The 16407-nt window shown below is 51.8% G+C and overlaps 1 protein-coding gene across 6 annotated transcripts in view; it reads left to right on the top strand.

Annotated features, from left to right (window-relative positions):
* Positions 1-16407, top strand: part of LOC104049120 (opioid-binding protein/cell adhesion molecule homolog) — a 306003-nt gene that overhangs the window by 166205 nt on the left and 123391 nt on the right. The window contains exon 1 of one of the 6 annotated variants that reach the window (XM_064470913.1): positions 1881-1932. The exons of the other annotated variants lie outside the window; for them this stretch is intronic. Within the exon in view, the coding sequence (XP_064326983.1) occupies positions 1908-1932 (25 nt within the window). The 5' untranslated portion in view covers positions 1881-1907. Of the gene's footprint in view, positions 1-1880; positions 1933-16407 lie in introns of those variants that run through there. 6 annotated transcript variants of the gene reach the window in all.

Raw genomic sequence — 16407 nt, 5'->3', positions numbered from 1 at the left:
TGAAAACCAGCTGGGTTGTTTTTTTTTCCCCAGGATGAGGGGAAGAGAGGTGGGCCAAGGAGCCAAATGTATTCTGCAAGACAGGAACACAGCAGAGCCCGGTCCTGACAGGTCCACCATGCTTTTCTGGTTATATTGGTCTTTTCTTCATCCCTTCCCCAGTTAGAAGCCTTGAGTGAATGTTAGGGGAGGGAGAGGATGAGTAGGCTGGTGGTTGGAGCACCAGCCCTGGATTTAGAAGATTTGGGCTGAATCGCTCATTTTGCTGCTGTCTTTCTGTGTCATCCCAGGCTCTCGGCACCCCTCCGCGGTCATAATAACATTGCTTCTGCACAGGGGTGTTGCAAAAGTAAATATATTAAAGATTGGGAAGTATTAAGGTACCTCGGTAAGTCTCCTGCATAGCAAGAGAGCATGCACTTGCAAATCTCAGCGGCTCAGAGGGTCAATGAACACAACCTCAAATTCATTATTTTTAATATCTCATTATTTCTGAGTCAATCGGAAGATTTAGAGCCAACCTTGGCAGGGAGAGAGACCTGCCTTGTCAGGTTCAAGGCCGCTGCTTTGACTTCACTCCCTTTGTGCTCTTGGGTGCCAGCTCTGTCTTTCATTAGAAGCAGAACCCGTAGGAGTATCCCCAGCCGGAGGTGGATCCAACACCCGTGGTGCTGGCAGCGTGGGCTCTCTCTGGCACTCCTGACCGGGTAATTTAAGGTTTGGAGTTAGTTTGGGTGCTTGGCACTCCTTGAAGCCTGGCCCGTAGGGCTCAAGGGGCTGGTACCCACCAACTTCTCAAACCACCCACTGATTTTTCAACTCGGCAACGCAGCGGATGGCTGCAGAGCTGTGGGCCTGGTGCTACTTGTGGAGGGGATTCGTGCAGCAAGGCATGCCTTGGTGCTTGCTTTCAGGGCTGCTCCCTGTCCGTGTTTAGCAGCAGCAGCACCACGCAGGAGCGGTTTCTGGAACACTTGGAGATGCGTTTGGCAGCTGATAACGGGGGTGAACTTTTTGTTTTAGATTCTACAGAACTCTGGAGCTGAAAAACCTTGTGAGCCCAGGGTCTGAACCCCTAGGAAGATTAAAATTCCCTACCCCGACTTTGTAAAGGGATGAGAGTCTGTCTGGCAAGACAGGTTCATTAACAAATTAATAGAATAATCAGCGGGGCTTTGTGTGCGTTTTGCAGATAAAAAACTGGTAACAGCATTCTTTGGCTCTTTAATGGGCTGATAAGAGCCAACTATCTGCTCCATGGTGGGGCTAATCGCAGAGATAACAGAGGTTAAATCAACTGCGGGGCTCTGGTGAGGGTACTCACAGAGGGAGCTGCTTTGCAGGGATGGATGGAGGAGGGAGTTCAGGGTTTTTAGAAATGATAAAAGGGAATAGACAGCAAAGGGAAGGGAGAGAAACAAGCGCCAGCTCCGTGAATATTTCTAGGAGCACGGTGCGAAGCCCACAAGGGCTGCACCTCTGGGAGGCTGTTGCAGTTAAAAAGTGGCTGGTTGGGCTGAACGGAGCTCCTTCTGCTCTCAGGCCTTTCCGCGGTGGTTTGGACAAAGAAGAAAGCGGTTGCCAGCATCTTCTCTCTCTGATAAGGAGCGGGGGACAGCAGGGGATGTGTTTCTTAGAGGTCCAGGAGGAAACAGGCGGGCTGGGCTGTTCACAGGTTCCCGGGCTGGTGCAGCAAAGCCAAGGCACTTCATGGTCAACGACCCCATCACCAAAACCCCACAGAGCCAAGCTTGAGCCTCTTAATGAGGATTTTAAGCTCCATCTTAACACAAATCGGACCGGAAGGTTAGAAACCAAGCTACCTCTGGTTGTGCTTAGCAGCTCGCCCGTGGGACGTCCCAGCCCAGCATCCTCACCGCTGCGCCCCGGGGGCCGTACCCACCGGAATGAGTGGCAGGCAGAGGCAGCCAGGTTGGTAGCGCTTCTCATCCCTTTCAAATCGAGGTGCCTCGTGGCCTTTTTGAACAAAGACCGCAGCCTATCTCCTCTCCGCAGGCCTTCTGCACCTGCGACTTGCTGCAACTGGGAGCAGCCCTCAGATTTGCAAGCAGGAGAGCCGCATATGTGACGGCTTTCGCAGAAGCATCATTTTACCTTCATAAATTACAAACGTGTGCGCTGAAATATTGATGGCGATATACGAGAGATCCTTGGGCTTGCCTCAGGAATGCGGCGGTGGCGAGCAATCAGGATTCAATGCTTGCTTTGCTTTCTGCAGCCTCCTCCGTGGAGGTGTTGGGGTGTGTCTGGCCTCCAGGGATCTCTGCTTGTGTGTCGTGCCAAAGGTGGAGGGTTTCTCCTTGCGTCACCTCCCCAGCCTGCCAGCAGTTTGCTCTTGGTAGGCTGCAAGAGCAGGTTGCGGAAAGTTGGCTGTTGGGGCTGCGATGGGAAGCGCTTGCATCTGTCTTTCCCTGAAGGGCTATTAATTTATACAATATTTGCTTTGTTAAAGAAAGGACATTGTCAGCCAGCTTTCAACTGATGTGTGAAAGTGACTCTAATAAGATGTTCTGGGGAAACCTGCAGGCAGCCCCGCCTCTCCTCCAAACCTCTCCAGGTCTCCTTTGAAAGGAGCATCAGCAACCTTGATCCTCCTCCTCCACTAGCGGAGGCACTCGCCGCACTCGCTGCAAACTTCTCCGGCGCGGGGAGCCGGGGGCGGAGGCGCCGGGCAGAGCGGGAGGGCCGGGGAGCCAGGCTCGGCGGATAATTGCATGCGTCTGGCTGCCAGGGGAGAGGAACGAGGAGGAGATGGCACGGAGGGGTGGGAGTTTTCTTTGGAGGAGCAGCTGCAGCTCGGGGCTGGTGCTTGGCTAATCAGCGTGGTGTGGAGGAGACTGCAGATGAGACTTGGCTCTTCTGCTACCGAAGGCTTGTGGTGGTCAGGGGATGTGCTGGCCAGCTGGGGTCTCCTCTCTTCCAGCATCCTTTGGATGGAGAAAGGTGGCGAACCCCAGTATGGCATTGCCACCAGCTCGTCCTAGCTCTGGTGCCAGGCTGTGGCTGTCTTTGAGGGGTTTCGATGGTCCCTGGGGTCTCCCTGCCATCCTCGCTGCAGTGTGCAAGATAAATAGATTTACCTGCTATTGCTTGTACTCCGCCTTTCTCCAAGGGGCAGCACGCGGTGTGGCTGGGCCTCCCCTTGCATATCCACAGTATGCTGCCTGCTGCACGTTTGCTATCTTCTCCAATGCTGGGATGAGGAGTAGGGTTACTTAAGGAGCTGCTCGCATGCTTTGCTGGGCCATTTTCTTGTGTTATAGGGGAAAGACAAAAAAAGCCCCCAAATAAAAGCAGCTTCTGGTGCAATGAAGTGCCAGGACCAGTGTGTGCAACCCTGGGAATGTAAATCTGTGCGTGGTGGTTTTCAGGGATTGTTTTGTTTTTCAAATATTGAAGGAATTAACTATTGACTAACTAATTAATACCATGCACTCCTCTCCTACCTTTCTTCCCAGAAACTTCCAATCCCATTACAGGTATTAATGAAGCTTGAAAGCCGGGTGATTTCCATGGCAAAGGGGTAAACTGAGGCATCGGTGGAAGCTCAGCAGCGGAGCTGGGCTTGCAGAGCCCTACCTGCGGCTCTGCTTGTTCCTTCTCCTCCCTGCCCGCTCTTCTGCTGTCAATCCCAAATGACAGGAGGTCTCCAACTCCCTCGAACAGACCAGGACTGTTAATAAAACATCAAAACCGTTAGAATCTGAAGAGCGAACAGAAATGGGAGATAAAAGGGGATGCAGGCCCCGGTTCCCTCGGTCCCGGAGAGAGGCTTGCACCCCGGAGGGGTGTTGACTTGTGGAAGGGACTTTTAGGAGGTGCTGGGAGGCAGGAGAACGAAAAAAGGAATAAATAGGTACAAGCCAAAGGCGGAAGGATGTAGGTGAGGAGCCCGGTTTCTGCACAGGGCGCTGGTGCGAAGGTGCCATCTGCTAGCCCAGAGCAATCTCTTAATTCAGGGGTAAGGAGCCTTAACACGAACTCTGACAGTAACAAAATGCCTTTTCTCCCCTCCTTTTTTTTTTATTTTCATAAGGTTTCTGGGGCTGTTGTGAGGCTTAATTAATTAGTTAAGATGTTTTCCACTGTTATTGTGCCTCCCCTCAAAGGCTTCTGACAGTAAATTCTCATCAAGTGGAAGATCTAATAAGTGCCAATTATTGAAGTTTGCTAATTGCCAGATAATAATAATGCTGATTAATAGTGCTTTTAACACCACTGCTGATCTCAAATGTGGGTGCATGGCACCGCAGCACCATTGATGTAAATTGTGCTTTCTTCTGCTTTGTGGCTAAGTGGGGTAAAAATCAGGTCGGTGGTGTTTTGTTTTTTGTCCAACGAGCATATTGTTCTAACCCCATCTATAAAAACCTGCGAAGTTCATAAGCAAGCGATTTAAAAATAAGTAAGTGCGGGAGGATAATGCATCGCGGAGAAGCGGTTCGTTCATTTCCTTGACAAGTGTAATTTAATTTTAATTATTTATGATTCTTCATAGCCCGCTAGTAAATGTTCTGTAGTATAGTTTGTAAAACTAATGAAGTCTTAGTAATAGGAGAACTAACTCGAGCCTTCCCGGAGCAGCGGGAAGGCGCAGCTTGTCTCTTGCCTTCTGGTTAGCGCCGAATCGCACCGGTGCTATCCTGTATCATTATCCTTTGTGGATCCCACCCGGGCAGGGGTGCTGCTGCCCTGGACGTGCCGGTCGCGCGGGAAGCGGATCCCAAAGCTTTAGTTTGGACTTGCTGTGAAACTTTTTCGCTTTCTGAGCCGTAGCAATGGGACAGAGCTCGGGCGAGAGGGGAGGCTTGCCCTCAGCACGCAGTCAGAGCATCCCGCGTGGGGTTTGCGTACCGCTGGGGAGGCTGTGAGGTTGCTTTTTCCTCTGAGTTATTCCTTTATGATTTGTGCTCCTAAATGCCCCGGAGAGTAAGGCGACGCGGAGCAGAGCGCGGAGGCGGCTTGCGTTGAACTTCCCCCAAAGGGGAAGGAGAAGCCTGTTGCTCCAGCGGCGGCACGGCCAGGGTTTGGGATGGGCGCGGGATGCCGGCACCCCCGGCCGCTGGCGCCTGAGGAGCGGCCGATAGATCTGCTGGGCGTGCGTGCCCAGAACAGCATGGGGCGTTGAGCGGAAACCTAAATTTAAATGTTAAAAAGCTTTTGTTCATTACTGGTGGCATTTCCTCCCCCTCCCCATTTGTCACTTGGAGCGGAGCTGTGACTCTTTTAATATCAAACAAATAATAAGCTCCCTCTAAAGTGATTTTTCTGACAAGGAGCTCAATATATTAAACTTTATCTATATTTTAATAGCCAATTTCACACCAAACTGCCTTCTTAATAATGTATTTACCACCTGGGGATATTATTCCAACCCATCTGGAAAGAATTGGAAATTAACTGTCCCTAAACTGAGTCTGTGTGTGCTTTAGATGCAGCGGAGATAACAGCGGTGTCATTCCTAGGGGAAGTGGGGGAGGAAGCTCATCAGGCACCGAGCAAAATGTCAGCAGCAAAGGCAATAGCTGGCGGGGAAACGAGTGCTCTCCTTTTTGCAATTGGGAGCCCGGCCCCAGTCCAGCTCAGAAATATTCAGCCGCGTGGGGAACAGCACCTCAAGGGCCTCTTCTACGCTTCCAAGAGCGGAGGGTTTTGGTTTCCAGGGACGTGGCACGGATGCAGGGCTCGGGGGAACGCCAGCATCGTGCTGGGCCAGCGCTGCGAGCCTGAGCGTGCCACTGGTCGCCTGCCACCGCTGTGCTGGGACCCGCTGCTGCGAGCAGGCACCCAAAGGAAGGAAAAAAGTGTCATGTTCCCCCAAGCCGGTGCTGCTAATGGGAATTAATCTGGTCGGGCAGTGCTTTTAACTCGCTCTGTTTCGGAGTGGTCCCCTCTGGGTCTCTCTGATCCCATCTGAATCGATGCTGCCTGATGCAGCCTGCAAGCGTGTGTGTTTGGAAGAAATAATTTTGTTTAGCCTAAGTCATATAAAAGTTTGGTTTTGTTGCCATTTGTTTGCTTCCTACAGTTTCAAGGGGTCGACCAATTCATGTCCATGTCACCAAGTCACGGCACCAGCCTGGCAATATTCAAGAAGCACTTGGCCGAGGCCCTCGGAGACACGGTGTGAATTTGGGGTGTCCTGTGCAGGGACGGGAGTTGGACCTGATGATCCCTGCGGGTCCCTTCCAGCTCAGGGCATTCCTTGATTCTATGAATTGAGCTGCCTTGGCGCTGTGTTCTGTGTGCAAAAACACGTGATGGTCCCAAACCTACAGAGCTGATGTTCCTTCTGGACAGAAAGCCAGGCAAGAGAAAATACCTCTTGTGGCTCTTTGGCCCTCAAAATAGGAGAGGGGTAGGGTGCCTAGTCCAGAGAGCAGAGCCGTCCTAACCGCAGCTTGCCAAGCTGGGCTTAAATGAGACTTTGCCAGTAGTTCTTATCAAATAGAAGCCTGTCAAGGTCTATCTGGGTGATGTTAGCCACCCCTGAGCTGTACAGAGCATCCCTCGCCTCCTGTTCGACGCAGCGAGGGGACGTGGGGATGCCACAGCCCAGGACATCGAGTCCAAGCCAGAAGCCAGCTTTTCGTTTCCCCCCAAACAAAAAGCCCTTCGCGAGCCTGCCGGGCGTGTTTGCCAGGGAAAAACTGGCTGTTCGGGTCAGGGCTGTTGTTTTTTATGTCAAACCTGGTCTGCAATTACTTGCTGGACTGGCGATGGCTGACAGAGGGCTTGCAGCGCGCAGGCGCCATGCCAGCGTCCCCGCTGCGCGGTGTGGCGGCATAGACCTCCCTTGCACCCGTCTCCTTGGCGGAAAAATCGCCAGGAATTTTGCCGTTTTAAAGTTTTGTTTGAATTTGGCTGTGTTTGGCTGTTTGTTTTTATTATTCATACATTTCTATGAGACGTCACCTGCGCCGCGGCAGATTAATATTTGCAACGTTTCCTTTTGTTTTTAAAATAATTAAGGGCAGCTGCTACTTAAAGTCAACTCAAACATCCTAGTTTTCAGATAAAAGTGCCTCGTGTTTGTTGTTGTAATGAAGCAGTTTGACACCGAGATGAAAGTCTCTGCTGTTTGTGTTGTAAAAACTGGTTTTGACGCCATTTTTGAACAATGTCAAACTGTTTCCTTACATTTTGAACACGACACGCTTTGATCTAGGAAAAAAAAAACCAAAACCAAGATGTTTCAATCAGAACGAAGAAGCAGCAGCCCTTAATGATTTTAAAATAGGATCAAATTGTAAAACATTTCAATCATTATGTTATGTCACATAATGACATCCTTGTAGCTGTGCTGCGTGATGCTCAGCGTTGCATTTAGCATCGTGAAATGTTGTAGAAATAATTCCGAATAATCTAAAATGCTGAAATGAAATACTGAAATTGCAAAGTGACCCTTTAAAGTGTCGAAAGAAAATTCTAGTTTCTGGCATTTTTGGAGTCGCTGAGCTCGTTGGAGAAAAGTGTGCGGGCTCTCTTCTATTTTGTTGTTGTTGTTGTTCCAAAACCGATCAAAAACAAAGTGTGGAGAAGTTGAAAGCACCTTGTGAAATGGAAATTCTCCAAATCGACCCATTTTAGCTACGATCCCATACTGCTAGGGAGGAGGAGTTGGGCTCTCCGGGCAGCACCCGGCCCCTGCCGATCTGGGCTGAGTTGTTTTCGGGTGGGAAAGCGATGGGTTGTTTGCACATCCCTGCGCTAAACAGGGCGATTTTGGGTACCGTCACTTTTTTTGCCGCTTTTCCACGGTCCCGTCCCACGGCGGAGGTGCTGGGAGGGGAGGGATGCCGCTGCGGGGGGAGGGAGGGAGGGAGGCAGGGCTCGCGTTGGCATCCTGTGGGGTCCAAAGGGGCTGGTGCTGCTGTACCCCGGTCCTCGGGGCCTTCCCCGGAGTTGCTGGCGAGCACCTGGCAGCAGGGGGGAGCGATGGCTATCGCTGCGGTCCCCAAATCACCGGCTAAGCACGGAGACCGCGTGTGACAGGCGGGTCAAGGAGGAGAGGTGCATCAAGGCTGCTTTAATCCTGCAAGGGGAGGATATGAGCGCTGACAGTTACCTGGGGACCCTGAGATACCAGAATCCCTAACTTAATCAGACAGATAACGGGAGCAGCTAGAGATGAGGCAGGAGCAGGAAATGCTGAACAATAGGAGCCAGCCCCGCCGGGCCCCCGTGCTGCGACTGAGATAATAAACTATATAAAAATCTGTCACCGTGCGATAAGTGATGAATTAGAATCAATTATATGTTTAAAATAATAGAGCTCCCCATGGTATTACCCTCCAGAACGGTGATGGCTTCTGCCTGGGCTTGGCAGCGGTGATGGCAGGCTTGCTGGCACCGTCACCGTCAGGGCTGGGACACCTCGCGCAGGCGGCTTCGCGGCGCCGGGGAGCCGGGCACGGTGGCAGCCGAAATCAAAACTGGCAGCCGAGCTTTTGGCGTTTAATTTTGCATTTTCTCCCGGTCCCAGCAGAGCCACGTGGATGCTGCCGGCTTGCGCGGTGCCGGCGGGCGCTCCCGGTGCGGCCACCTCCAGCCCGTTGTTCCTCACTATTTGTAGATTTTAGAGATTTACCATTTTTCTTGCATTATCGGCCGCTTCACGCGCATGGCCTCGCTGCTGCTCCCTGCGTGGAACAGCTATTTCTGAGCCGCTGAGTGCTGTTCTGCTAAATAATGCCACTTGAGTGCGTTTTTCCCCTCCCTCGGATGCCAGGAGGACAACCAAAGGTGTGAAAATGCAAGATTAACCCCGTGAATCATCCGTCAAACGAGGCGCGGTTGGTTTGCCAGCGCGGGGCCGGCAGGAGGGGGAAGCATCCAGACTCGACCGCCCTGTCGCTGCACGTTGGATGCGGTGGTTAGCAAATGCTCCCAGCAAATGTCTTGTGGGGCAGAGGAAGGGTGCGTCTCTCCAGCCCAGGGCTTAATTTGGGTTGAAAACAGAGGTATTTGGTCGTTCAACCATGCTGCTTGCAAAAGCGGCTCAGGAAGAGGACTGGGGCTTGGACGAACATCTCACCTGGAGGCGGCGGTTGTGTTTATGAGCTGGTCTGGTCGCTTCGGTGAGGATCAGGCCGACGTGCGTGCTTTTCCCTCGGAAGCTACGGTGCTGTAGCTCGTCACGGACTCAGTGCAAAGGGCTTCGAGACCACCGGGCTCACTCTGTGTCCTTCCTAGGCCCGTTTCCAAAGCCAGCCTCGTTAAACCAACACGAAACGCTGCTCAGGTGTTCTCAGATGGCTTTGCAAAGATGTATATTGCTTTTGTTAAAGTTGGTATTTTTCCCACCGAAACGGAAAGGCTGCCTGCCGCCCTCCTCCAGCCACGTCCCCGTCTTTCTGCAAGCTGGGGGGTTTCCCAGCTCCCTGCACTGATGGGAGGGAAAATGCTCCTGTGCATCAAAGGTTGAGTTGGAAACCCGTGCCTAGCCTGGCTTGCTTTATTATTTTGTTAAATAGCACAAGTTGCAGCCATAAAGCCCCTGGAAGCCTGTGCTAAGCAGGGGCGCTGGGACCAGTGCTAATGGATTGAAGCGAGCGGCTCACCAGCCACAGGGGTGCCCTGGGATTTCCCTTTTGAATCTTATTTACATTCGGACTAACAATAGCTCCCAAGCTTGGCTATAAATAATTTCTAGGAAAGAGTTGTCTAATTAAATGTACAGCAGCAAAGAAAGTACTTTTAACCACAAGGCTGGTGTCCTAATGAACGTAATCACTGGATGGGGACAGCTTAGGAAACAGAACTTGACATCTCCCGGTGGAGGCAGAGAGATGGAGGGGAAACATACTGGGGGAGAATTCCCAATCAATATTTAATTGCATAGCATGTAATCTGCCTTAGTATTTTTTAAAATAAAATTAAAATCCCGCAGAAACTAGAGAACCTTTAAAGCAGATTTGAGGAGGGGAAGCCACTGTTTTTTACAGCTGTCTGGGGAGGGAAGAGCATCTAACTGCCCCTGTAGGCATGCAAATTGTTCTGTAGTTGGCAAAAATGGTCTGAATGCAGGCTCTGACGGCATGGATTTACAGCCGTCCCCCTTCCGCCTCGGTCTCCCTCCTCTCCTGGTGCCTCAGTTTCGTTGTCTGTAAGCGGGGAATACAGAAACTCACCTGGACCTCACAGGCGTCCAGCTGTAGCTTGCATCTGGAAGGCGTTTTGGGCATGAAAAGAAGTGAAGTTACCCAAAACGGGCCCCGTGCCACGGTGCTGCACGGCTAAAAGGCAACCGAGAGCTGGCGGGATCGGGTGATGGGCAGAAGGTGTGAGCTGCAAACGGACGGGCAGATGCTGAACTGGGAGGTTTTGGCTGCATGCGGGAGTAGGCAATGGCATAAATGCCCGAGGAGAGGCTGGTCCCTTGCAGAATGGACCCGTGTTTGGTAAGGCAACGTGTCCCCATCTCTGTGAAGTGTCATACCGGGTGCTGGTGAAGCACTGGGAAAAATCCAAGGTGCAAAGGCACCTAGGGGCTGTCCTGGCCGGGGAGCAGTGCTGTTGCTGGGGCAGCGGGTGTCCTGCAAGGAACGTGCAAGCAGGTAGGGAGCGGTGGAAAAGTAGCCATGGCTGGTGCCTGTAGGGTTTATAACAGACTCAAGGCCTGTGTCTATGGGTAAAATACAGCCCGGCAGCTCACTGGCAGCCTGTGCATGCTGGCTTGCACCCTGTGAAGCACTTGGGCTTCCCAAAAGACCCAGACACAAAATAAGGGAGCCAACTGGTGTAAAATACTGCATCTCCAGTTGGAGATGCTGATTTATGCTGGTGGGGCCATCGTGTCTTCCAGCATGGAGGAGGATTTGGGAATAGTGAAGCCCTGAAATGCAGTTTCCCCTGGTTTGTGGTGGTGGCAGAGGAGGGACAGCGGTGGGATGCTGGCGTTTCTGCCCGTTGCAGCTCAGACTGCACTGCCAGCCCTTGCTCCGTCCCCAGAGAGAATACTCTGGCTCTGCTGCGATTAATCTAATCGGCCACTGGATGTCAATGTTGCCTCATCCAATTACAAGTGGGAAAGTACTGGATCTTCAGAGAGGGGGAGAAAACGCCGCTGTCAGAATAGAGGTGGTTGGATGTTGTTTTCTTCTGCGAAGTTGGCTATTAAGCACCGTAGGGCTATGTGCGAAGGTACCGAGGAGGAAACAGTCATTGCTCTTGTTTTGCTCAGCCAGGGAGGGATTTGATCCAGTCTGTGTAAAGACTAAACCCTGATTTGGGACAAAAAGCCTCAGCAGAATGAAAAGCCGGATACAACAACATATTCCCTTCTTTGAGGCACAGCTCGGTGCGTGCTGAGCTGTCGGTGGCTGGCATCAGGCCCTTATGTGATGTTCAGGAGGACGGTGATGCATCTCCTGTGGAGCTGGGGTGCAAGGAAGGTTTGAGGATGTGCAGTCAGAAAACACAGCTCTAGAAGGGGAGGATTTTCAGCAGCGTGCGAAAGCAGATCTGGATTTAAATGTTGCAGCCTGGCCTCCTCTCCATTATCCATCTTCTAGCCAGTCGCGGGGAAGCACAGACAGCAGCTGCATCCTGCCAAGATTCATGATCAAGAACGCCTCTCCCCCACCTCCTCCCTCCCTTGGACAAATATTTTAAATCCAGGCCCCGTTCGGGGAAGCAGGTGCGGCAGCTGGCCTCTCCAGCCGATTTGCACGCCCTCATGGGGCATCTCTTGGGGGGGGAGCGCAAGTCCTTGGGAAACCGGGACCCCTGAGTTCTAGTGCAGGTCTGTAGGTGCGACCCCGATGGGATGAGCAAGGGTGGGGCGAGAGGCGTCTCAGTCCTCTGTGCTCTGTGGCACGAAACCACTCAATATAGACCTCCCCACGAAGAAGTCCTGGGGTTGCAGGAGCTGTGCATGCCCTTTGCTTGGGTAGCACGTCCCCGGCAGCGAGGCCTGGGGGCCTTTGAGGGCTCCTTGCCCTCGCTTGCACCTCTGCAGCAGTTAAAGGCAGGACATTGCTCCCCTGAGCTGTCAGCCTGCTGCCTTTCTTTCCTGGCAGTAAAAAAGAAGGGAAATGGACTCGTGGTTTCCATCCCCTTGGAATTATTCCCCTCCTTTCACATTGGGTTCATTTGAGCGTGTTAATATCTCAAATTTAATGATAAGTCTAACAGAATTCATTTATAAGATAAATAAGATGTTATTAGTACATTAGTAGCAAAAAATGTGCAAGGACACTGCTAATCTAAGGTGAAAATGCTTTCCTGAGTGAAATTTAATTAGCAGATTGTGTTCTATTAGTGACTTTTATGGGGAGTTCATGAAAATGAATACAAATATGATCCAGGCAGCCTCTCCTGTGAAGTGAGAGCCTTGCTAACCTACCCTCCCTCTCTCTCCCCGCCACGCCGCTGACAATGAAGGAAAACACTGGTGTGTGTCCTATCCCCTTGCCAGAGGAGGCAAAGAGGCAGCCTGTGGCCACCTTGCCGCTTAGGGACGTGGTTGAAGGGCGGCAAGTCTGGGTGTCCCCTAAATTGAGTATTCGCTTGCTCACAGCAAGTGAAATGGGGTGGGGGAGTCAGAAACGTCCCATCTTTTCCCTCTGCCTGAGCAAGCAGCTGGTCGGAGCTGCTTTTCCATGATAAGAGCAGCGATGTTTATGGAGGTCTCCTTCATGCTTCAGATTTTCTCCCTAGCAAGACGTCCGGCAGTGGGAGCAGAGGTTGCTAGGTCCTGCAGAGCATCCATCACAGAGATTTCAGCGTCAGGCTGCCGTGTGCTGGCACACCTCTGCGTTTGTGCAAGCCTGTTGGCGTGTGGGAGCTGCAGGGGAATGGATCCCATCCAAGAACATCATACATCTTTTAAAGACTTACAGTCCCCTAGCAAGCCAGAGGGTGCCGCGCAGCTGTTAGCGCCAGGCCGTGCCGGAGCCACACGCTGTAGAGATGTGCTGGTGTCCCTTCTCCTCCTGGCTCACCTTGCAGAACCAGCGCAGCAGGGGCTCCCGTGAAGGAGCCATGGAGGTGACACGGACGAGTCTTCCTAGGTTTTTGTGCTAAACGCCACCGATTGGGGTGTTTCCAGAGCATTCCCGTGCTGCCCGAGGTGTCAGGACCTTATAGATGACTTCGGAAGGAAAAACACCTTGTCATCAGCAACAACAACAAAAAGAAATAAATAAAAGACCTGTCTGTTCTTGATCTTTTCTGGGAAGACTGCTTTGCACACCCTGCTTTGGGAGTAGCTGTCGCTGTGGCATAACCTCCTCCACCTGACCTAGGAGCTGCAAAATGAATCTGGTGACCCCTGCCAGGCTTTGGAGGCTGGAGGAGAGTCCGTTAGTTGCTGCTGCCAACGCAGAAGGCATCTGGTGGTGGTTTCAAAGATCCTCCCCTCCCATCTGCGGGTGCAGGATCCAGCTCTTGCCGATTTCTTTGCTGAACAGAGACGGAACAGCGAAGCAAATGCATGGGGAGTCATTATTCATGCAGATGATCCTCACAATTCAATAGAGGTAATTAGGAGAATGATGGAGGAAATTAGCACTTTCTGCGGGTTTATTAATATTAATAAAATGATTCCACGGTTAAAAATAATAATAATAATATTAATAAAATAAATACAAAACTGCAGAAGAGCTCTGCCCAGCTACTAAATACCAGTCAGCTCCAGGCAGCGATCAACCAGTAGCTTGAATTAGTCTTCAGAGCCAGGATTTTTGCCCTCTCTAAAGACAGTATCAGAAGTCAGAACAGATTGAGGCATATCTTGGGTCGTTTCTTGTTTCCCGCTTTTGTCTTCCCCGTTAGCAAGAAGAGCTGGGGCTCAGTAGATGCTTAAGACATTGGAAAGTTGAGCGGCTTGTCTTCAATGTGCCAACAGCCTTGAAAAGAGGTTGTTTTCCGAGAACTGCCTCTCATGGCCGCTCTCCTCCTGCTTCTTCACCTGCTTTGACTGTAGCTGTCCCGGCAAAAAAGAAATGTTCCCACTCCCCCGCTTGCCGGAGGCTCGGCGTAACGTGGGCTCCTGGGCCTGCCAAGAAGGCCCATTTCTAGGTTGCCCTCTCAGTAGCATTTCCCGCTCTGTCTCGTACCGATCGCAGCAGGGGTCTGCGGACCCCTGCCACCGATGTGCACTGTGGCCTTGGGAGAGTTGTTCAGCTCTCTGTGCGGCTGGCGTGCCAGTGATGCCGGCGTATTTGGAGGAGGTTGGTTGCAGAGGGCGAGGAGATTATCAAATTAAAGACAGCACAGAATGTTATTAATGAAAATACATGACAAATGTATTTAAACATGGAAAAATTTAATTAGAATTTTTATTATTAAAGTATCGCTAAAAGTGCTTACTGAAGCCCTCTGTTTTCTTTTGAGATCAAGGCTTTTCCAGTTTCTTGCATGCTAAAAGGAGGATTTGGGGTAAGGAAGGGAATAATTGGTACCAAGTAGCTTTGGCAGAGGGCAATGGGACTTTGTCTTGGAGCTAGGATGCAGGATTAGACCTGGATGTACCCATGGGAATACCTGGCTGGACTTGGTTCTTTTAAGAAGGCACTGATGGGGTTTTGCTGTCGCCTAAGCGCGTCTGTGTTGGCTGGGAGGGACATCTGGAGAGGTTCAGTGTCGGGCTGGGGACCGTGCTTTGCTCTGAGCACGGTGGAGGGTGGCAGCAGGCTGCTGGCAACACTGGGAATGGCAGGAAAGACTCTGGATGGGGTATTGGACTTGCAACTCCTTCTCCATCCGTGGGAGATGTGTGCACCTAAAAGCCTTCCTGGGGGAGCAAAGACAAGGTGCCCTGAGGTCCCAAGCTGTGTGCTCTGCGCCCTTCCCTTCTCAGCACACCCAGCGGCTCCCTGCTTGGGGCACCAGGGAGCAGCTCTGTTTGTTTTCACTCCGCTGGGAGCTGTGAATATGCCGGTAACAGCTCTGTCCTGGCTGACCTGATTGCATTCGCAGTCTGAGTTAGAGATGCCGGGCTGGTGGGTGGTGCCAATTCCCAGAGCTTTCTCTACCCGTCTTTATTTAAATGGGAAAAGATCAGAGAAGTTGAACCCATTGCTTTAATGATAGATTCCATTATATGAAACGGTAATTGCAAAAAATCAGTTCCTATAATTAAAAAAACCTCCACGACTAGACATGGTGGCTTTCAACTGGTGCTTCACGGGTAATCTCCATCTTATTGCGGGGCATCCGCGCGACCTCCCCGCTTCTGTGCCGCATGCGGGCGGCGAGAGCACCCAGCGCTTCGCCTCCGGCATCGGGAGCCAGATGGGTTTCCCTCTCCCACCGCTCGTGGCTCGGGAGCCGTGCCCAGGGCCGTACATCCTGCGCTGAGGCGGCAGAGCTGGCGAGGGGAGGCGAGTGTTTCCATTCCAGAGGAATTTGCAGGGCTGGCAGTTTTAGGTGTGTGGAGGGGAAGCAACCCTATCTCCCAGCTTGTAAATTAAGCAGATCTGGTCAGGAGCTGTCACCGCAGGAGAAGAAATATGAAATCTCTGGGGTCGGGTATGCAGAGTAATTTTTCTGACTGTAACTCTACTTAAAAGTATGGATATGATGAAAATGCTTAGAGCATTTTAAATGGACCCAGCAGAGATCTGATTCAGCTCCAGTGAAGTCTGTAAAGGCTTTATTGGGTGTTGGCGTACTCTAAACTCACTAACACCAGAGTTTAATGCATGGCTGAGAAATAAATTGGTTCCTTCTCCTTACTAATTGAAAATATTCTTAGATGAAGGAAAAGCAATAGTCTCTTTTTTAAATAATTGATTTTATTTTGGCGGGTTGCAATGCGGGAGAGCGGGGAGGTTGGTAGCGTTGAGGCGAGGCACCGGGGTGCTTGCTCCCTGCCTCGATGCAGGGTGCAGGTGGGCTGCACAGCCAGCTCGGGATGGGTCAGGTCTGCAAGTGAAGCTGACCTTGAAAGGCATCCAGGGACGTCCGTGTTTGTCAGGCTGCCTGCGAGAATGCAAACCGGCCGTGTGAGAGGTTACAGGATGAGATTTAAACAAAACAAAACAGAAAACGGGAAATTCGCAAAAGCTCAAACATAACCCGGTGCGAACCTCTCCTGGGAGTAAATCAGGACAGCTCCAGCCCCAGTTCTGCTGCCCGGTCTTTGTCTCTCTCGCTTTGAAGCGGCCGAGCGGGGTGCACCTGGCCTCTCCCCGGCGGCGTGCAAAGCGAGCCCGGTGAAACCTTGCAGAGAAGCCCTTTGAAATCAGCTGTGGCCCTGAAGCTCTCCATCTGTGGCGCCTGGTGTTCCAGGACCTGCTGGGTGCGGGGAGCTCGTTTCGGGGGAGAAAGCAGGAGAGGTGCAAAGGCGTGCAAGGGTGGGGAACGGGGGCGTTTTCCTCCTCAATTCTGCAAAGACCCCGTTCGGCTCCCCGCTGCTCCCAGCCCTCCTGCCTCTTC

The sequence above is a fragment of the Phalacrocorax carbo genome, chromosome 21, assembly GCF_963921805.1.
Source record: "Phalacrocorax carbo chromosome 21, bPhaCar2.1, whole genome shotgun sequence".
NCBI lineage: Eukaryota > Metazoa > Chordata > Aves > Suliformes > Phalacrocoracidae > Phalacrocorax > Phalacrocorax carbo.
Note: the sequence above shows the minus strand (reverse complement) of the source record. Positions and strands in the feature narration are given on the sequence as shown.